Source organism: Gymnodraco acuticeps, unplaced genomic scaffold (assembly GCF_902827175.1).
Source record: "Gymnodraco acuticeps unplaced genomic scaffold, fGymAcu1.1, whole genome shotgun sequence".
NCBI classification, from domain to species: Eukaryota; Metazoa; Chordata; class Actinopteri; order Perciformes; family Bathydraconidae; genus Gymnodraco; species Gymnodraco acuticeps.
Window position 1 is genome coordinate 106,436 of NW_022990286.1, and position 22,895 is coordinate 129,330.

The window sequence follows — 22,895 nt, forward strand, 5'->3', positions numbered from 1 at the left end:
TCATCTACTGTTTCCAGAATTTCCTGCATTCCTAATGCTTTCCTCTTTTAATTGAAGAGTTCAAATTGAATATGTTTCTGGTCGATTGAAAGTGTGTAGGTGGACTTAGACAAGCAACGTCTCAGTTTGGAGGCAGATGGACAGTTTTATCTGAGACGTATTTACATTAAACTGCAGGTCGATCCGGATGAAACACGTTTTAAAAAGTATGACCTAATGGTAATCTCATGAGAGCTGGAAATCACGCTTTATTTTGTGTTTTTTTTATCATGCAAAAATGACCAATATCTGTTGTTTCCAGATTTTCCTGTGAGGATTTGATGCTTGACCTCTTCTATATAAGATTTTAAATTGAATATGTTTTAGATATGGTCGAACAAAAGTGTGTACCCGGGGAACTGTGATGGACCGTTTCTCGTCATTTTACAGACCTAACAGTTAATCAAATGAATTGTTATTGGCACCCTAAACCTCAGAATACATATTTGTCCTCATTAGAAGTGCTTGGTAGCCAGCCTTGTTGAATAAGTATGCAACATTGCCAAAAAGTAAAGCAGAAACATCTGATCAAACAAACCTCACAGTGTGAACTCACGGCAAAAAGGAAAGAATATCAGACTCTCTGATAAAAAAAAAACAATAATAATGAGGTAATAAAAAGGTGCACTACTGATGGTTTCTAATAAATATACACACAGAAAAATAAAATCTCAGAAAGTCTCTTGTGTAAAAAGTGTTTCTGCAGACTTGTTAGAGAAACACTTTAAAAGGTGTGAGCCCTCTGTTGGGACACACAGCTGAGCACAAAGTGGTTTTCTCACATCGTACGACATCGGAGGAGTGTGTGTGGAATGTCGACCTTTTGCATATCCCTCTTTTATCTGTTGCATACGTTGAAGTATCTCAGTACACAGTGCCCTATTCCACTGAAGGGAGCATCAGGCTGCAATGAGAGTGAAGAGTTAGGTAGTTGCATTTTCTCTTTTTACAGAAACGTCCCAAAATCTTGAATGTGAGGTCTGCGCTGTGTGCAAAAGAAAAAAAACCCTCTCCACAGAATCCACTACTGTCTCTAGGGAACAGACAAACCAAGACATGGGATGTTGTGGCATTTTTGACCGAAAAAGGGCTTTTGTGGTTGTTTTAAATCACTAAATCTCCTAATTCAAATGATGGTGTGTTAAAACTACTTGAAAAAAAGATTTAGGTTTTTAAGAATCGTACACTTCTAATATTTTGTCTTAAAGAGGACATATGCTTATTTTCAGGTTCATATTTTGTGTCTCTACTCTGACATGTCAACCGCTAAGAGATGTCCCGCCCCTTCAAGTACAATGTGTTTGAGCGCCAGCCAATGGGAGCGCGAGTGTTCAATAGTGATGTCACAATGTTCCTGAAGTAAACTGGAAGGGAACACATTGACACAGGGATTTTAGCCTTTGCAGACCATTTACATGCACTAAAACTACAGGATAGGGAATGCCACAAAGTTCATAATAGGGCCCCTTTAATATGTCAGACTTTTCTTATTTCTAATATCCAGATCATTCAAAATCATGTAATAATTTAAAGGCAACATCTCTGTAAGGTTTGTCCTTTTTCTTCTCAACTTCCTGTCAGTGTGCATTATAATACGCACATCTTTTCCGATGTTTTCTTTGTCAACAGAAGTCGGTTATCGCTGAAAGAGACAGTGGCCCGATCCCAAACCACGCCCTACACCTCCATTTGCACGTTCACGCGGAGGGTCCGCCACATTAAGTGCTGTTCCAAACCAACGAGTGTGGAGGGGGATATCAAGCCCTCAAACAGCGAGTCTGCGTCGGTGCTGACTTCACGCGCTGCCCTACCTGACCGTTGTGTATATTTACAGACTGTTGCAAAAAACTAAGAAGCTTATAAACATCAGGTTTAAAACTAAAACAGCTTTACAAAAAAACACAATTAAAGATGTTTGGAGTTTTATTTGAGTTATTAATTTGTATTTGTTGTCTAAGAGACGCTGATTTGAAACCGTTGTTACATACAGTTACGGCATTTCCTGTTTCTGCCGGAGAGAGGGGAGTTTGCGAGTGTCACTCGGAGGGGTAGTGTGTAGGGGTAGGGTGTAGGGCGTGGTTTGGGATTGGGCCAGTGTCTGACTGAGCAACAGTAGTCAACAGAAAACTGTGTGTGTTTAGCCAGTGGAGTGAAGTCTTCATCAGGGAACCAGAGGTGGAGGGAGAAGAGGGTTGAATCCCAAAAAAACAACAAAACAGGAGAAAATAAAACGTGTTTTTTTGGCGACTCAACCCATCCTGTTTCGATTCGATTTCATGACAGCTTTTAAATGATCCATCACATCTTTGTTAGGAACTTCTATTACTAACGCCTCTACTTAAATGTCATTATATAGGAACAATATCCAAAATGGTTTTAGCTGTGATTACATGTGGCTGCGGCTAGGTACCGTTAGCATCACCAGCAAAAAAACGCATTTTAAGATATTATTATTTCTTTTATACAATGGTTACAAACACATGTACTGTCTGACAAGTTCTCTTGAAAGTATTGTACATACATAAGAATACAAAAAGAGGAGAAAGCAAGAGAAGATGGCCGTCTACTAGCTCCCTGTTTATCACGAGAGAAAGCAAGAGAAGATGGCCGTCTAGCTCCCTGTTTACCACGAGAGAAAGCAAGAGAAGATGGCCGTCTACTAGCTCCCTGTTTATCACGAGAGAACGCAAGAGAAGATGGCCGTCTACTAGCTCCCTGTTTACCACGAGAGAAAGCAAGAGAAGATGGCCGTCTACTAGCTCCCTGTTTATCACGAGAGAACGCAAGAGAAGATGGCCGTCTACTAGCTCCCTGTTTATCACGAGAGAAAGCAAGAGAAGATGGCCGTCTACTAGCTCCCTGTTTATCACGAGAGAAAGCAAGAGAAGATGGCCGTCTACTAGCTCCCTGTTTACCACGAGAGAAAGCAAGAGAAGATGGCCGTCTACTAGCTCCCTGTTTATCACGAGAGAAAGCAAGAGAAGATGGCCGTCTAGCTCCCCGTTTACCACGAGAGAAAGCAAGAGAAGATGGCCGTCTAGCTCCCTGTTTACCACGAGAGAAAGCAAGAGAAGATGACTGTCTAGCTCCCTGTTTACCACGAGAGAAAGCAAGAGAAGATGGCCGTCTAGCTCCCTGTTTATCACGAGAGAAAGCAAGAGAAGATGGCCGTCTAGCTCCCTGTTTACCACGAGAGAAAGCAAGAGAAGATGGCCGTCTAGCTCCCTGTTTATCACGAGAGAAAGCAAGAGAAGATGGCCGTCTAGCTCCCTGTTTACCACGAGAGAAAGCAAGAGAAGATGGCCGTCTACTAGCTCCCTGTTTATCACGAGAGAAAGCAAGAGAAGATGGCCGTCTAGCTCCCTGTTTATCACGAGAGAAAGCAAGAAAAGATGGCCGTCTAGCTCCCTGTTTACCACGAGAGAAAGCAAGAGAAGATGGCCGTCTAGCTCCCTGTTTACCACGAGAGAAAGCAAGAGAAGATGGCCGTCTAGCTCCGTTTACCACGAGAGAAAGCAAGAGAAGATGGCCGTCTACTAGCTCCCTGTTTACCACGAGAGAAAGCAAGAGAAGATGGCCGTCTACTAGCTCCCTGTTTATCACGAGAGAAAGCAAGAGAAGATGGCCGTCTAGCTCCCTGTTTATCACGAGAGAAAGCAAGAAAAGATGGCCGTCTAGCTCCCTGTTTACCACGAGAGAAAGCAAGAGAAGATGGCCGTCTAGCTCCCTGTTTACCACGAGAGAAAGCAAGAGAAGATGGCCGTCTAGCTCCCTGTTTACCACGAGAGAAAGCAAGAGAAGATGGCCGTCTACTAGCTCCCTGTTTACCACGAGAGAAAGCAAGAGAAGATGGCCGTCTAGCTCCCTGTTTACCACGAGAGAAAGCAAAGCAATCAAACCTTCTTTTTTTTGTACTGTGGCGTCTTGTGTAGCGCTGAATGTGATGCAGAAGGGAGCTATATATATATATATATATATCTTATAATAAATTGCTTTCAATATTTCTTTTTTCAGAAGATGGAATAACCTCCACTGTAGCGGTGTTACAATATCATGGTGCCAGAAATAAACCATTAGAATTAAACAAAAGAAAACCCTAGATCCAAACGTTGTACATACTTTTCTGAGTAATTCATTACATTAGGCGCTTTCACACCGGAGTACTTTTCCCTTTTGGTTCCGATAGTTCCTGGGATTTTGCGTTCACACCAAAAAGAGAACTTAGTTCATGAGAACTTTTACCCCCAGAAAAAGCAGGGACTGAAAAGGGGGGAAAAGTTCCAATTTCTATTGGCTGGGCGGATTGCAAACCACGCCCCGTAAAACTCGGAAAAGTTTTGTGAAGCCGCCATTGTATTTGCTGGCATTAGCATTATTAGCATTAGCATTAGCCGCGCGCACCAACGGAGAGAGAATAACTTATGGCAACACAAAAAAAAACATGGGAGATGAGGAGGTGTCGGCTTTCTGGCGATTTACTCGGAAGGCTTCAGTAGAAGCTGCTGGGAGTCCCAGCAGCTTCTACTGAAGCCAGTCCCCAACTCCGGGGACTTCGGGTGGCAGTATACGCCGTCAAGTTGTTTGCGGCCTGCCAGTAAACCCAAAGCAGAAGAAGAAGAAGAAGAAGTGACGTCAGCGGCTTCATTTGCGTAATCTTCCCTCAGGGATTTATTCCGGTGTGAACGCGATCGGCTCTTTAGTTCCATGGGGGAACTACGTGCTGGGAACTAAGTACGACAAAGTACTTGGTGTGAAAGCGGCTATTATCTTCTTTTTTTTTAAAGAAATATGCAGTTACAAGAGACGCTCATCCCCAAGTCTTTGTCCTTCTGTACTGTACAATACAACCCAAACACTGATAGGCTGAGAGATAGCATGAAGATACACAGAGAAAAAGAGAGAGAACCCAACAGGGCTCCGTATTCACAGCTGAGGGGTAAAATGTGACGGACAGACAGTTAAATAATAATAACAGTCTCTTTTCTTATACTTTGAAAAAATAAAAATAAAACCTCCCCTCCCTTGGTTAGGAGGGGGAGAAAGACACGTAAAAACTGAGCAGCATCCCATCTGTCTCCCATCCATCAAATCCATCCGTCCAATCCACGCTGGCTGTTGTCAAAGCTTGTTCTGAAGTGATGATGAAAATGATGATGACGGTGAGAGCAGAATTTCATTTAACAATAAAAACAGAAGACGTATTTAGAATAATATGTAGTAGAAGGCACTGTAGCTGATAGAGAGAGACAGTCACAGAACCAGCTGATACTGAGCTTCTATCCCACAATGCAACAGAGGTCTGAAACATTAACATTCCCACATCGCTGAGAGACAGGTAGAGTGAACAAAACACAAAGAATACAAATGAAAAGCCAGAGGGGCTGCCGTGTGGGATACTTTAACCCCGACACTTTAAAAATGATGAGCTCAGCTGTATGCTGCAACTCAAAGCTCCCAAGATGCACTGCTGCTGCTGCGACAGAGACAAAATAAACGGAGCCCGGCCCTGATTTGACAGTGACGACAACTTGGCAAATCTACAATAATGTTGCAGTTGTTTTTTTTCTCGGGTTAAGGAAGCAGGAAGTAGGTCATCAAGGAATGAGCAGCAAGACAACACTGCCTTTTGATAGGCTGAGGCAGACAGACAGGTTGTCAGACAGATTAGACAGGCAGGTTTAAATACACTGCTGCTCCTTCTGACTTTTCTCTCAAAAGAAGTACCAAGATCCAGAAGTGGAGAGGCTAAGTGAATCCAAACCTCCACTGATTTGGGCGTCAAAGCATCCCAAAATAATCCATCGTTCCATCCGAGCGGTGAGACAGAGACGGCTAATGGTGCTCCGACCTTCGAGGTGTACATGTGAGACAGAGGAGAGTAGAAGAGGGGCCGAGGAGGAGTCGTTGAGGCGTCGTCACTCGGTGAGCAGCTGCTGGAGGAGGCTCTTCTGATTGGCTGCTGGGCTCTGGGACCCCTGAGGACCCTTCTGGGGGGTCGGCGCTCCGATGGGACCCGCGTTCAGGTAGGAGGAGTCGCTGCCAACCAGGTTCACGGTGCACTGGACGTCTGCAAACACCTGGACCTGCTGCACCTGCAGGGGCAGAGAAAGAACGATGATACAGGGACCAGTAGTTTGTCTTTTTACATTGGCTTTTGTTTCTACTTGAGATGTGTGTGATGTGTTGTGTTCTTTTGTTTGTTCCTTTCGGGACTCCACGTGGTCGATGTTTTGTTTTTATGTTAATTTTGGGGCTGATCGCCAGAATCAGTATCGGCCGATACCGATCGCCGATCCGATCGATTGGGTGGGGCCTATGGGGATCTTCCATTTAAAGTGATGTTTAAAACTCAGTTAATGGGGCTCATTCACTGACGCTTCCACAAACAACAACCAACATAATTATTACATTAAAATGAAGTACACTATTCAAGTTTACATTAACTTTGGATAATAACACGGGAGAAATGAGCGGAAGTTTTCTCTCTCTCTCTCTCTCTCTCTCCCTCTCTCTCTCTCTCTCTCTCTCTCTCCCTCTCTCTCTCCCTCTCTCTCTCTCTCCTCCTCTCTCTCTCTCCTGACAGCCCGTCAGTATCTCACGCAGCTCACTGATCCAGTAATGAGTGACCCGACAGTGAAGAATAAACCATTTATAACTAGTTTAGTTCCAGAGGTAGATAAAATAGCTAAGTGTGTTACGGTGTGTCCACACAGCAGCTTTGACCAAATCTTGAAAATCCTGGAGCTGGGCGTGTCTGACAGCTTGGGGATTTCGCGACCAACAACCAATCACATGAATATCACATGAATATCCCGCCCCCGACATACAAAGCAAAAAAAAACGGTTCTTCTACACTATTGTCAAATAGGAAGGGCTATGATGAACATTTATTTTTTAACATTTTGAACATTTATGAGATTAATGTTTATGGTGCTATTTTATGCTACATTCCATGCTGGCTAATGATACTGTCTAGCAACGAAGTAAACTAGCAACGAAGTAAACTGGATATAAAATCCCCAAACAAGCGAAAACCTACCAGTTTCACCCACTGCCTCTGCCACCTCCCTCCATGCCTGGTTCCTCCGGTTTGTATCCCGGTAGGTAAATAGGGACTGGTCATAAAGAACCGGGTGATTTGCTACCGCAATAACTAACTTCTCCTCCATTTTTGTGGAATATAGAAATGAACTGCGGGTCTGGTTCTCCCAGCTTGCACGCGGTTTGATTGGCTAGCGCTTGAACTGTCAGATTTGCATAAACGGATCTGATTGGCTGTCGCTTCCAGCTCAGCCTCAAAAGTTGAACATTGTTCAACTTTGGAATCCTGAACATCCTGAAAATCCTGGAAATCTTCGCCTCGCCCCCCCACAATGCAGTTCGGCGACAAGCGAGGGAAAGTGACGTCATCCCCATTCAAAGTCAATGGGCGGAGACGCGCTGGAAGCGGTGGACAAATCGCCAAAAGCTGCTGTGTGTACGGGCCGTAAGGTCTAACTCTTAGTGTGTGTGTTGCTCCGCTCACCGGTCCGTCACAGCGGGTGGAGCTGCAGGTTTTCTGCTTCACACACGTTGCACCTGACACCTTAAAATACTGCCAGACTGGTGAAGCCATTTTGGCGAGCTTGTTTTGCCGCGCACAGAGAAAAGTGTCATGTATTTTACGTCATTTACGTCGGCCTTTATAGAGAGCACCAATCAATCGGCAGAGTGAATATCGATCGGAGCATCCCTAATGTTAACCTTACTTTCTGCCTCCATGTATTTTTTCTTTTAATGTTTATTTTATTAGCTTTTCTTTTTAATGACTGATTTTAAATGCCATTTTCTTAATGTCTTTCATTTTTTGTAAAGCACTTTGAATTGCCTTGGGTTGAAAAGTGCTATATAAATAAACTTGCCTTGCCTTGCCTCATGTTGTTATTGTATTCATGTTTCTGTGGGTCTTAATTTGAACCTTTGTTCTTTCTCGTGAAGCCCTTTTTGGAATTCTATTTCTGTGAAAGGGGCTATATTAAATAAACCTATTATTTAATTAGACAGGGCCGGGACATAGTTATACTACTGCATCAGAAGTATTGTAGGTCCATTTAAGCTAAAGTAAATCACTTACACTTATCTTAACCCTTGTTCTTTGACGCTGAAGAACAAACCGGTCAACTATGGGGGTTATTCCCTATCTTTATTCAAGAGCGTGATATTTAAATTTGAGAGCATACTTTATGTATTTATTTCCCTCAAACCCTGTCCTCGCACTCAAATAGTGCCTGCTTGCACTTAGATTTGCTCTGCTTGTGCTCAAACTGTACGCTTGCACTCAGATATATTGCTGCTTACAGATTTTTTTCTGCTCTCAGATTTATTCTGTGCGCGCTCGAACCTTTTGTGCAACAATCCTGTCAAAATCCCTCAACCAATAGGAGGCCAGGTGTCCTTGCGGGTGCGTTCGCTTTACTTATTACAGCGTCCCGTAAGGGCGGTTACTCTTTGGTTTATAAACTCCCGCCCTCCACGGCTTTATAACATAGCATGTACTGCACTTGTTTGATTTACAACTTTTTTTGGGGGGGGGTAAGCACACTTAGTATATGTTTATAAAACGGACAAGTTAAATCAAGCAATCTGATGTTTCTTAGCCGTGATATGGTATATCCAGGGAATAGTTGTTTTTACTTTTCACAAATCAGTATCCCTCCGCGTCTGAGAACCGTTACAACTGTTACATTACGTCCGTCATGAAACTAACTAACTAACTAACTAACTAACTAACTAACTAACTAACTAACTAACTAACTAACTAACTAACTAACTAACTAACTAACTAACTAACTAACTAACTAACTAACAAACAAAGCTTAAGATGGAAACATTTAAAGTTAACTTCGACCTCCGGGGTGGCCTTACTATGGAGGAGTGGATTGAGAAGTGCCTATCTCCAGAGAAAAAAAAGCACCTAAACGACGACATTCGCTATCTGTTATTGTTGTTGCATAGCAACCACCTCGCACTATGTTCTGTGCAGAAAGCAACGGAGGGACGATTTTATTTTATTCCCGGGCTGATTTTTAGTCCCAGTCCGCCACTGAACGTAGCTATTATGTAAGGTAGTTGTAAATCAAACAAGTGAAGAACATGCTATGTTATAAAGCCGTGGAGGGCGGGAGTTTATAAACCAAAGAGTAACCGCCCTTACGGGACGCTGCAATAAGTAAAGCGAACACACCCGCAAGGACACCTGGCCTCCTATTGGTTGAGGGATTTTGACAGGATTGTTGCACAAAAGGTTCGAGCGCGCACAGAATAAATCTGAGAGCAGAAAAAATCTGTAAACAGCAATATATCTGAGTGCAAGCGTACAGTTTGAGCACAAGCAGAGCACATCTAAGTGCAAGCAGGCACTATTTGAGTGCGAGGACAGGGTTTGAGGGAAATAAATACATAAAGTATGCTCTCAAATTTAAATACCACGCTCTTGAATAAAGATAGGGAATAACCCCCATAGTCAACGTGCATGTATTATATGTGTGGCATTACAGTAGCTGTGTGCGAACTGTAAATAATTCATGAGGCACGTGTGAACATTGTATCATGTATATATCCTTGAAGTAAACCATCAATCTAAAGGAAATCTGGTAAATCCCTCCTGATAATCCCATGAGGTTATGACACTATGGACAGAAACGTTTTAGTGGCGTAATATCCAATATATGCAAACTGTTTTCAAAATACAATCGCGTATTGACAGAAAGAATACAATAAGTAAATTGTACTACCTATTTAAGCATATAAGCCAAGATACTGCATGTTTTCTTTCCTTGGAGCTAAAAAAAAATAAAAGTCCCACGAGCATTAGATGCACAGGGGTGCCCAACCTTTTTTGAACCGAGAGCTACTTTTAAAGTTGCCAGTCTGTCGAGATCTACCAGTCCAAATAGAGAGGCGTAGCCATTACTGACAGCCTACTACCAGGTAAATACACACTTCTACTTGTATAAAACTGACCTTTGTACGATTAATACTTAATAAAATACTGCAGATCCTTTATCTTACCTCTTTCTAATCTACACACATACAAGTATTTAACTGAAGTCACACAACAGTGTTTTTGATACAGAGTTTATTCACACGTCACTACAGTGGGTAATGTTTTCAAGAAACATTGAACAGTGCTGCCACATATGACACAGGAAAAAAAGAAAAGACTCTGAACCCTTTCTTTGCCATTATATAAAAATAGTGTTGCTACAAAAGTATAAATTAGGCTCACTAATAAGACAACTCAGATCTGAAGCTACTCAGGAATCTGCTGCCAAAGTGCAATAAAAAAGACAACATTAATAGAATCAAACCCTTTTTTTGTTGCATTTTATTAGAGTATAAAAAGAAATGCCTTTAAAATAGGATGCAAGCAACACTAGCTTCTTAACCTGAATTGATAATAGACTATAATCAATTTAAGTTTGCATTCTTATACCATTTTGTACAATAATTATAATGAATAAGTTCAAACTTACAGCTGATTTATAACAGTATCTAACTTGAGTTTTTATTATATCAAAAACCTGTTGAAATGCTACTGTTATTTTTTACTGTCCCCTAAAAGCGCGTCGGCAGCCTCCAGGAATGCTTCTTTCACAACTTCGCCGTCTTTGAAAGACTTCATGTGTTTCGCAAGAACGTGACACACACGATAAGATGCTCTGGTAGTCTTGCTCTTGTTGTTGGGCCTGGTGAAAATGGACTGCCGTGCATTTAGCTGTCCTCTCAGGCCCCTCCCCTTTTGGAGCGTAGGGCAGAATTAGGAGGGAATTCCGTCTCGTAGCGTTTGTGCACTGTTTTGAAATGCCGCTCCTAAATGACCTTTCTTCGATAAAGCCACGCTCGCATTGCAGATGAGACAGATGGACTTTGAATTGGAATAGATACAAAAATAATCTCCCTCCCACTCGGAGTGAAAATTATATATTTTGGGCTTTTTTTACTTCTGCCGTAATTGCGGTCTTGTGTGTGTGCGGACTGTCACTCCTGTTGACACGGACAACGTCAGCGAAATAGTGCCCACCAGCCACGCCCCGACACATGGGGTCACGCCGGCCAATCACAAAGCTTTGATGCGTTCAAGTGCATGATTCTGGCACAGGAAGATTATGTTACAGGAGATTAACGATAAAACAGAATGTTGTTGTTCTATTTTTAGACACATCTCGGGATCGACTGGGAATCTCCCCGCGATCGACCGGTCAATGACGTCATGTCCAACTACATTTCGAGGAAAGGTCTCCAAAGACACGTGGTATAATAATAATACATGACACTTATATAGCGCTTTTCTAAAAACTCAAAGACTCTTTGGCAGAGAATAAAACAAAAAACGAAGAAAATAAAAATACATAAAGAGACAAATAAAAACAGAAAAGGGGGGGGGGGGATGGTCAGAGGTTGAATGCAGTGTTGAACAGGTGGGTTTTGAGTGATTTTTTGGATGCGGTGCGGGAGGAAGAGCCTCTGATGGGTGACAAATGGACTGACAGATCCCTATCGTGACATTAAACTCCATTGAGCTTCGTATCCACTGACCTGCTGGTCGCTGCACACTGAGCCCACGTTGCTGAGGTTACTGTTGCTGAGGCCCACCGGCTGCCCCATGGCAGGTAGAGATCCGACCCCTGACCCCCGGGCGCCATGGAGACGGTGATGCTCATGTTGTTGTAAACCCCCTGCTGGCCAAACGCCTGCCCTGCACTCTGTCCTGACGAACCGAACAGGCTGCAGCACACAGACAATCAGAGCATTACAAATGTGTCAATGTGTAAATTATAATCATGTAACAAACAGGGGATTTTTTTACCACATTTAAAGGTCACCTATTATGCAAAATACAGTTCTTCATGTCTCTTCTTCATCAACATGTGTCCCCTCTTCTTCATGTCTCTTCTACATCAACATGTGTCCCCTCTTCTTCATGTCTCTTCTACATCAACATGTGTCCCCTCTTCTTCATGTCTCTTCTTCATCAACATGTGTCCCCTCTTCTTCATGTCTCTTCTACATCAACATGTGTCCCCTCTTCTTCATGTCTCTTCTACATCAATCATGTGTCCCCTCTCTTCATGTCTCTTCTACATCAACATGTGTCCCCTCTTCTTCATGTCTCTACATCAACATGTGTCCCCTCTTCTTCATGTCTCTTCTACATCAACATGTGTCCCCTCTTCTTCATGTCTCTTCTACATCAACATGTGTCCTCTCTTCTTCATGTCTCTTCTACATCAACATGTGTCCCCTCTTCTTCATGTCTCTTCTACATCAACATGTGTCCCCTCTTCTTCATGTCTCTTCTACATCAACATGTGTCCCCTCTTCTTCATGTCTCTTCTACATCAACATGTGTCCCCTCTTCTTCACGTCTCTTCTACATCAACATGTGTCCCCTCTTCTTCATGTCTCTCTACATCAACATGTGTCCCCTCTTCTTCATGTCTCTTCTACATCAACATGTGTCCCCTCTTCTTCATGTCTCTTCTACATCAACATGTGTCCCCTCTGTGGAAAGAGACTCTGAAAGTTTCAGGAACAAAGATTCTCTCTCTTTTTGATCCATTTCTATAAAAACCTGTCTGAAAATGAGCTGATCAGATTTTGGCCACTTTATGATGTCATAACAATGTGTTGTCTTGAGTAACCATTAGCCAATCACCAACCAAGGTAACCCCCCCCCCTTATCACCTGAATCTCCTCCTAGAGCACCATTGAGTTCTTTGTAACCAAATCTCTATCAGAGGGGCGTGGGGAGGGGCTCCTTATTTTCATCTAAAGTAACAGACAGAGAATCAGCTCTTTGGAAACAGGGCTGAAACAGAGGGGATTATGGGTAATGCTGCAATGATCTGTTTGGTGTTTGGAGCCAAACCCTTCAGAGACATGTTCTGTATATATCTGAGAGCTGTGATATATTGATGAAAAACAGTATGATAGGGGACCTTTAATGTTTGCACAACAACTGTTCCTTACCTGTTGCTGCTCATGCCGGTCTGTTGCCAGCTCTTCATTTCTGGTGACTGGTAGCCAGGGGGCGGGGGTTGCTGCAGCAAAGGACTCTGGGAGGTTGAGTTTTGAGGCGACAACAACGGGCTGGTCGGGCTCATCTCCGGAGGGAAAGATGGGTCTGCCTGGGCGATTACTTTAAAAGAGGAAAATGCATTTCTTAAATTCACAAAAAAGTAATAACTATTTAATTCCACTATTTTATTTCTTCATTCTCTGCAAGTCTTAAATATATTAAGAGGAGGAGGAGCCTGGGGATTCAGATGTTCACTAACAAGGGTGTCATGAGACACTGTGTTGAAGTTATGAGGTTCCTAAGACTGGCATGATGACACAGCCCCTAGAGCAGTGGTTCTCAAACTTTTTCTGTCAGGCCCCCCCTTTGGAAAAAATAAAAGTCGGGCCCCCCCAACACAAATAGTCAGGCTCAGTGGCGGCACCAGAGATTTCTTTTGGGGGTGCTGTGGGGTAGCTTGACGTTTCATAGAGGGTGCTCAAACATTTAGGGTTTCCCATTAATGTACCGGGCGCTACAGTGGAATGTTCTACTGCAACACTCCCCACGCAAATACACAACGTACCCGCGACTGTTACAATGAAGGCTCGATAATCAGCTCACGGCTGCATATAGGTGTAAGCAGGGGTAAAGTGCTATTTTTATAGGTGGTGTGTGGACCTCACATAAGGGGGTCCGGGGGCAAGCTCTCCCGGGAAGATTTATTTTTAAATATTGAAGTTAAAACCATCAATCTGGTGCACTTTGAGAGCAACATGAAGAGATCTATGGATACCTCTCTCAACACCCATTTGAAACAGAACTGGAAACAGATTTACTTTATGGATATTTTACAAATCACCCTTTTTTACTTGTTAGACGCTTTTATCCAAAGCGACTTACATACTCAATACTGTGGGCAATCCCCAAAGGAGCAATTTGGGGTGAAGTGTCTCAGGGACACAACGACATGCTGACTGCAGTGGGGTTTGAACCTGTGACCCCCTGATCCCAACACCAAGGCTCTATCCACTGCGCCACACGCCTCCCGCCTTTTAAACTTTATTCTTGTTTTACTGTCATATAGTATTTCATAGCTGTTTTTCATTTATTCTCTTATTTTTTTATAACTATAATGATCATATAAACTTGTGCCTCGGAAATAATTGTTTACATTAATGGTGACCAAAACGTTTGAGACCCACTGAGATAACACTGAGAGTCCTTTAGCTCACTGAGTCTCTCAGTCTGACAGGAGAGGACTCTCCTCCACTTTGTTGTTGAAAAAAACTCTTTATATCCGTTAGCGTAGCTCGCTAGCACCAGAAGCTAACAACAACGATCTCCGGTACCGGTGCGCTCTCTCTCTCTCTCGCTCGCACACACAAAATGGCTCGTTCCACACACACGCATGCACGCACGCACGCACGCACGCAGCCCTGTGTGTGATGACTACTTCCATTCTTGCAAGGATAATAAATACATGTATCCTGATATTGAAGACCAAGCCGGTGACGAGTGAGATTTTTCTAACAAATACTCACTAGTATGGCTTGAAAACACATGATTATATAAAACAGATTCTACAAACTCACCGGCCCCTCCGAACTGCTGGAACAGTCCCTGCTGCAGCGAGGCGTTGACGGAGCTGCTGAACTGGCCCTGAACGCCACTCATCAGCGTGGGGTTGCTCACAGGGACTCTGCCGGGCAGCTTGTTGTCCAGAGGAGCCCCGGGGGACAGGGGGCTGAAGGGACTCGGTGAGGGTAGGGGGTTTTCCCGTCATTGGGCTGTTTGTACCCTGGTGGGAAGGTGAACTGCTGCTGCTGCTGCTGCGGTTGAGGCGTTGTTGGAGGGCCTTTAGTCGGAGCAACGGCCCAGGTTCTGTCTCATCAGCAGGACTTTCTGCTGGAACATCTGCCTCTGGCGGTGCTGGATGCTGTAGAGCTCCCTCTGACGCTGGGCCAGCATCTGGGCGTTCAGGGGAGGCTGCTGAGAGACACCGTGGAAAAGAGCATGTTACAACTATGAACAGATGTAGGTCATTCATGTAAAGATGCAATGTACAATATGCTGTGACAACGTTTGCCAATAAAAAGTAAATTACAAAAAAAAATGCAATGTAATGTTACAGAGAAAGAATTATTGACTTTTCTTCAAAGTAATGTACAATACACTTTGGGAGAGCTGCGGGCAATTGTAAAAAGACTGGACATTAGAGTGATCATTCGTGAAGATAATATCTCCATTAACATTGAAAATATATAATAATAATAATAGATTACAATTGTATAGCGCCTTTCAAGGGACCCAAGGCCGCAGGTAGGAGTGGAAGCTGTGATGGGTTAGGGGTCAAAGGCCATGGTGACCAGGTGAGTTTTTAATGAAGACTTGAATATTATATTATATTAAAATAATCATGGTGTGATCTGTTCCAGGCTTTCTTATCGATAAAGAGTAGGGCTGAACGATGAATCGATATTAAATCGAAATTTGAAATGATTGCAATTATCAAATCGCAAAGCTTGCGATTTTTTTTTTTCTTGTGTGTCAGTCATCCACACCAATCAGAAGTGCTCCACATGCACCAGCCATTGTTAACCAATCAGAAGTGGCCCATGATAGAAGGTGATAGACAGATTGATCCAATCACCTGCCAAGTGCTTTTAAAAGTGCCTGCCCTTTCCAAATGGCTTCCAATGGAGCTTTAGATGGTTTGGTGAACCATCTGAGTCAGGTCAGCAATGCTCCATCACATGTTTCTATTACAGGGTGAATCTTAAACTGAAGCTTGACTTTAAAGCACCCAACAGAAGTTTCATGTAAGTTTAGTTCTTTCACTCGTAGCTCGGGCTGCGGGGGTGCTCGAGACGGGAGCACGTTGATGCGACCTTCCTAGCCGGAGATATGGCCGCATTTTACAATAAACTTCCGTTAAAAACAAATATCGCAAATCGAATCGCAATATCTGTCCGAAAAAACGCAATTAGATTATTTCCCCAAATCGTGCAGCCCTAGTCTATAGAATACTGTTTTTAGGCCGGGACTTCTTTGCGGGACTTCTTTGCAGCCCCTCAATACTTTGTTCAGAAATGTTCACGTGTGCATAGTAAATATTGACTCTCTTTGCTCTGCTTCTAGTCTCTACAGATCGGGGGTAGAAATACCTGTTTAGCGACTAAATGCTCCACTTTGTTTACAAGCTTACTTAGCAAGTCACTTACTTATTTGTTCTGCTCCTGCTGGAAATGATGCAAGTTACCAGAACAACAACCCCACAGATAATCAAACGCTCCATCAAGCTCAATACAAGCAACCCTGCATATCGTTATTTGATTAACTGTGCAAAGGAAATGATTGATTACAGCAGCTCAAAGCTATATTTCCTGTGTTCGAATCGATGTAAACTAAATTATGTTGGTTGTGTTTCCGGCTAAACAGCAGTGTGTGTGTGTGTGTCTGTGTGTGTGTGTCTGTGCGTGCGTTAAAGCACCCAGATATTGTTCTAAAAACTGTATTAAAGTAAACAGGTATTATCTTGAACTGTATTGAAGTGAACATGTATTATTTGGGACTGTTTAAAGTAATCCTATATATCTAAACCTTCTTACTTACACTCCATGACCCAGAGACCCTGACACACACACATACACCTCCTTAACCCAGATATCAGCAACACACACACACACACATACGCCTCTGCTTATCAGCATGCACACACACACACACATACACTTTCCCTCACTAACACACACACATGTTCTTTTTCATGGTCCTTGCTGGGAATAATCCGAAGCACCAATATCTGTGTACAATGTTGATTGTTTTTAAAGAATAGTTTGTGTGAAACCTTCCCTGGGAAATTAAAGGAGTTGGGTCCGGTGGAAGATAAGAAGTGGCTCTCCACCTCAAAATATATCCATATATACTGTTGTGTAGTCATGCAAAATGCCCCCTGTTTCTGACTGGCTGGTCCCGATACCTGCATCGCACAGCAGTAGAACTGGGAGTCCGGGAGTACTCTGTAAACTTGTATGGTGTTTTTTTACCATTAAATCAGATTATTGTTATAACTTTATGCCGGTGTGTTGAACTCCCTCTTTTATCAATCTGACCAGGCTCATCTAAAGGACGGCGCGGAGCAGAGGTGGGCTTTAAGCCAACACTATTGGTGGTTTGCTCCTACAGCGTCTGTCTGTCTGTCTGTGTGTGTCTGTCTGTGTGTGTCTGTCTGTCTGTCTGTGTGTGTCTGTCTGTCTGTCTGTCTGTCTGTGTCTGTCTGTCTGTGTGTGTCTGTCCGTCTGTGTCTGTCTGTGTCCGTCCGTCCGTCTGTCTGTCTGTCTGTGTGTGTCTGTGTGTGTCTGTCTGTGTGTCTGTGCGTGTGTCTGTGCGTGCGTCTGTCTCTCTGTCTGTATTTGTGTCTGTCTGTCTGTCTGTCTGTCTGTGTGTGTCTGTGTGTGTGTCTGTGCGTGCGTGCGTGCGTGCGTCTGTCTGTCTGTGTGTGTCTGTCTGTGTGTGTCTGTCTGTCTGTCTGTCTGTGTCCGTCTGTCCGTCCGTCTGTCTGTCTGTGTGTATTTGTGTCTGTCTGTCTGTCTGTCTGTGTCCGTCCGTCCGTCCGTGTGTGTGTGTGTGTGTGTGTGTGACCCACCTGCGAGGGCATCTGCGGCTGTTGGACCCCCGGACGAATCCCTATGTTCACATGTGGGGGGGTTCCTGCAGGAAACGCAGTCATTCCTGACATCCTGTTCTGCAGCTGAGGAAAAGAAAGAGAGAAGAAGAAGGGAGATGATGATAGTGGAGTAAACAACAAATCAATCAGATCATCGACAGAGGCAGAAGAAACACATTATTGGAGACAGAAAAGAAGACAGATGGGAGGCGAGATGTATTAGTGATAATGGAGGATAGGGGAGTTCTTTAAAGAGCTTTTTAATCAATACTTACACATTTAAATAAGAGCTATTGTAGGATTTAGACTAAAAGAGAAAGCTTTGAGTCAATACGTTGTGCTTCATTACACCTCTCAGCATTTGAAAAGTATGTGAAAGCACTTATGGCGCGTTTCCACTGCAGCGGGTAGCCCCGTTTAAGCGTCTTTAATCGTCCTCAAGCGGCCAGGCCAGTTTTTTCCACTGCAGCGCGTAGCACGGTTTAAGCGTGCCGTGCCAAACCCGGCCTGTTTTTTGTTGCTTTTCCACAAGGCGTAGTTCCGGCTCAGGGCTACCTTTTCACCTGTTTTCTGGCCCTCCAAAATCGAGGTTCTTACCGGGCCAACAACCGGGCTGCGACGTCAACACTCTCGACTGCTGAATGGTCAGAGAGAATCGCTGGCAAGGGGGCTACAACTACAACAAGATGAACATATTTGACCGTGATTTAATTGTAATACACGTTTCAAAATGCCGAAGTAACAACATACTGATACCGGTTAGTAAAAACCATGAATTAATGCTTTGACAAGTCTGCAGACAGACGGCAGGGCGAAAAAACTTTTAAAATGCGTGTTTTCTGAATGGAGATCGGCTAAGCTAACGTTGTATATGCTCTGACCGTCCACACTCACAACAACGGCCTACAGACATAAATAAACCAGCGACTGCACTCGCCATGACACAGGCAGTCTGTGGTTTGTACTTGTTTAACTTTTGTCTAGTTTCTGAACAGATATGCTAACAGTTAACGTGCTAACAGTTAACGACATTGAAGATGACGTCACGGCTCCGCCTACACTGCGTTACTATAGTTACTACCCCAGTTCCTAAACTGTAATGGAAACGCAGCATAAAGTGAGCAAGGCCTAACTATATCGCACTAAGCCGTGCGAGGCCCTGCAGTGGAAATGTGCCATAACTCTCGTTGCACAGGTTTGACTGAACATAGTCGCAACAACCCCTTGTGTTGGAGGATATATTGTTCCAGAATTCATTGAGATTATCGATTTAATGGCCATTAAAAGACAATGTTATGCTGTTACAGTTAAAATATAAAAGCATAATACTACAACATTTAGATCGACATAAATAATCAAAGTCATGTCCATACATCGTAGCTGATGAAGTCATTATTGGGACAGACCTTAATCATTCAAATACTCAACATTTGACTGTGATATCTTGTTTCAACTGTTACTTTATTTTTTTGTATTATTTCTTTATTCTATTTTTACTTTGTGTGAATCCTGTTTTTAACTCTGACCCTGTTGCTGCTATAAACGCCTGCATTTCCACAAGGGGATAAATAAAGTTCCATTATCTTATCTTAATGTTCATATGGGCCATAGAAGAAACTGTTTAACTTTATGACATTTAACTGAACTAATCTGTTTATAGCAGGGGTGTCAAACTCAAGGCCCCGCAAGAGCTTGCAAAGAATATAATACGTTTGTTATACGGTTACATGCCGCTTTACAGAAGCACGTTGCCCATAAACTACATGTCCCACAATGCATTTCATTTTGTGACATGTGCACTGAAGAGACTTGCAATTATTTGCCGTAGACTTCAGCTTTCAGACGTAGTTAATAATGAAGTTATTACCCTATCCGATGATCCAATGTAGAGGCAATAATGTAATATAATACATTATTTTATATATATTTAAATATGTATATTTAGGTAGTCTTAAAGTTACAACCGGCCCTTTGAGTGCAACGATTAATGCTGATGTGGACCGCGATTAAATTGAGTTTGACACCCCTGTTTTATAGCATCCTCCATCCCAATTTGAATATAGTTGTTATAAAAAACAAAATAAAGCCACCCCTCCTACCTGCTGTGGTCCTTGCAGTCTCTGTTGCAGCTGCAGACGCAGAGTGTTGGGGGGCAGTCTGAGCGCCGGGACCCCCCCCTGAGGACGAGTCATGCCCGGTCTGATCCCGATGCCCGTCGTTCCCCCAGGAAAAGCCCCTCGAGGAGCTCCAAACCCCAGACCCTGGGGCCCCGCAGCCACCAGCTCTGGAGGAAACTGAGCCTGTGGAGCTGCGGTGAACTGGGACGGGTAGGAAGGGAGTTTAGGGTCCATCGAACCGGGGGAGGCAGGGGGTTGCTGGGTGCTGAAGGTCGGAGGGTTAGGGTCAAAACAGCCACCCTGGGAAGAGAGACAACATAAAACAAAGGGATATTAATGGTCTGTTTCTTTTGTAGAAATTAAAATGCAATTTCAACAATAAACAACATTTTGCTATGCTGTTGATTTATTACGTACAGTATATTACGTATATTATTATATTATAATAACATATATACACATGTTGATGTAGAAAAGACATGGACAAGTTGATTTTGCATAATAGTGACCTTTAATTATCTGTTTATTAATTATTAATGAAAATGTATTTAGCCTTTCCTAACTGCACTTACAATCCCTAGTGTTACTATCTTTCAATCAGACACTGACCTGCACCAGTTTGTCGATACCCAGAGCTTTATCCAGCTCAGCCAGCTCGCTCTCGTCGGTGCCGCTGAGGAAGGAGACAGCTGCTCCAACAGAGCTTTCTCAATCGTTACGGCCCTCAGGTGTGGTGGGGGGTCGAGCACTTCATCCAGAGTACAGGGCACACACTGCCTGCTCACACACACACACACACCACGACAGCGACACACACACACACACACACACACACACACACACACATCCCACACACTACACACACACACACATAGCACACACCCACACACACACACACCACTACCCACCCACCACCACACACCACACACACACACAACACACCCACACACACACACACACACACACACACACACACACACACACACCACACACACAACACACACACACACACACACACACACACACACACACACTGTACATTACTACACTGTATTGTTGTAACTTATTTTATTTAAGGCAGTAAAATCATTTGTTTATTAACTTCTTGACAGAAGTTAAGGGTAAAATGTTTCACAGGAAATGCTTTTATTTGAAGTGCAAGTATGTGTCCTGCTCTTACTTCTTCCTGTTATAGATTTGGAAACGAATACGAGTATGTTGAGTGCATTTTCCCGTTTTCTACCGTTCTTGTTGAAAAACTGTGACATTAATCAAAAGTACACGTTCAGTTTGGACAAGATTCGCTTGGATGTTCATTCGAAGCTTCTATAGAGAGGCGAAGTCCTGCCCATCTACTTCCGACCCAGGGACCTTATTTCGGAAAAAGTATGCATTGAAGTCAATGGTAACGTATCTTTCGATCCCGTTTGAAATTGTGCCACGAATTACACATATGATGTTTGTCAATTTAAAAAAAAAAAAAGTCACAGTTTGTCGTAAAACTGTTGAAATATAAGACTATGAAAAATACGCAACTAGAAAGACTACAAATCCCAGAATCCGGTCCCGCATGCTGGCTCTTAGGAACCGACTAACTCCCCTTGTGTGTATGCACAGCTCTCAACGTGCCCAGACTTGGAGTGATTTTCACCTCTTTAATACTTTCCGCCTCATTCTGAAAGAAAGAAGTGAAATGTTTCAACGTGACGGCCGTCTTGGTGTGTGGTGCGAGACGGGAGATGTAGTTCATTGAGCGGTTTCACACAAAGAAAGTGTTACTTCACAGTTTTACTTTTTTGACTTCCAAAATTATCTTTTAAATTGACAAACATCATGTGTGTAATTCGTGGCTCAATTCAAACGGGATGGAGAGATAATCTTTCTCTCTCCATCGACTTCAATACATACTTTTTCAGAAATAAGGTCCCATGGAGGAAAGGGAGGGACTTCGCCTCTCTATTACACAACAGTATTATCATCGGGTTAAATCAACTTTTTATTTTAAACCCAGTAGAAAGTAAAATACAATTTTTCCAGTTTTAATTTGTGTGTCACTGTGTTAATTGTTAATCTATCTCAGTAATTGGCCATTATATTTCAAATAAATCGTATTTTTATATCAAAATACCTATAAAATCTCTGTCTTTTTACTTCCTGTGAAACTGAAATGTTTGATGACTCGCTCTGCACTTTTTACAAAGGTTCATACACTTATATGAGACTTAAGGAGGTTAGCTAGCAACCATAAAAACCCAATTTTGAGTTGTAGTAGTTAAGACAAGTAAAGGAGAATGTGTGTTTTGGACATAGGGCAATACTTTTGTTTTCATTCATCATTAGTTATAACTCAATCATGCCGATTTCAAACTGGCTCTGCGTTTGGAAATGGGCAAAAGGACTTTTTTATCTAACCCTCATGTTCCTGATGATCTAACAAACAGGTAAGGTTTGCGTGGAGCCAATATTAAATGACAAAATACTGAGAGTACAGTAAAACTTACTCTTGAGGTGAAGCCAAGGGAGCTTGTATTCCCAGACCGTCAAAGGACAAAGCGTCAGACAGAACCAGAGCCTGGAACTGGGAGTCCTCCCACATCCATTTTAGAAAGGCCTGAAAACAGAGAAAATCCCACAATTGCAACAGAGGGAAAAAGACATTAACAAAGAAATTGGAAACAGCATTCAGTTGTAACTTCTTCTAGATCATAAATGATATATTAGATTTTTTTCTGCATGTAAACGGTCTGCAGAGTCACAAACCCTCAAAGTAGCGAGTAAAAACTCTAACACAGAAAAGACCTGTCAATGCTGCCCCAGAACGCCCCGTTGGACATTTCTCTTTTCTTCCTGGGTACAGTGACGTGAAACGAAACTGTGGCGGTTACACTGTAGGTGCACCGCATTTGGGGGTGCGGGTGCTAGTGGAGCCTCGCAGATGGGGGTGCTGCAGCCCCTCAGCACCCCCCCCTTCCCGCGTCCATGGGGCTCAGACTGAGTTTCGCGATGTCTCGCAGACCCACCAGTAATAGAG

The 22,895-nt window shown here is 43.1% G+C and overlaps 2 protein-coding genes across 2 annotated transcripts in view; both read right to left on the reverse strand.

Annotated features, from left to right (window-relative positions):
* Positions 1-258: 258 nt before the first annotated feature.
* Positions 259-4,412, reverse strand: LOC117549755 (fibril-forming collagen alpha chain-like). Its single transcript, XM_034221823.1, has 2 exons — positions 3,868-4,412; positions 259-3,819 (listed from the first exon to the last, which is right to left on the reverse strand). Exons 1-2 carry the CDS (start codon positions 4,111-4,113, stop codon positions 2,479-2,481), a joined length of 1,587 nt encoding a protein of 528 aa, XP_034077714.1. The 5' UTR covers positions 4,114-4,412; the 3' UTR covers positions 259-2,478.
* Positions 4,413-5,473: 1,061 nt separating this feature from the next.
* Positions 5,474-22,895, reverse strand: part of ncoa1 (nuclear receptor coactivator 1) — a 70,362-nt gene continuing 52,940 nt past the window's right edge. The window contains 13 exon segments of the mRNA XM_034221822.1: positions 5,474-6,131; positions 11,617-11,711; positions 11,714-11,805; positions 13,051-13,219; positions 14,674-14,845; positions 14,848-14,955; positions 14,957-15,070; positions 17,727-17,831; positions 19,847-20,164; positions 20,474-20,607; positions 20,610-20,641; positions 22,366-22,451; positions 22,453-22,475. Of these exon segments, the coding sequence (XP_034077713.1) occupies positions 5,955-6,131; positions 11,617-11,711; positions 11,714-11,805; positions 13,051-13,219; positions 14,674-14,845; positions 14,848-14,955; positions 14,957-15,070; positions 17,727-17,831; positions 19,847-20,164; positions 20,474-20,607; positions 20,610-20,641; positions 22,366-22,451; positions 22,453-22,475 (1,625 nt within the window). The 3' untranslated portion in view covers positions 5,474-5,954.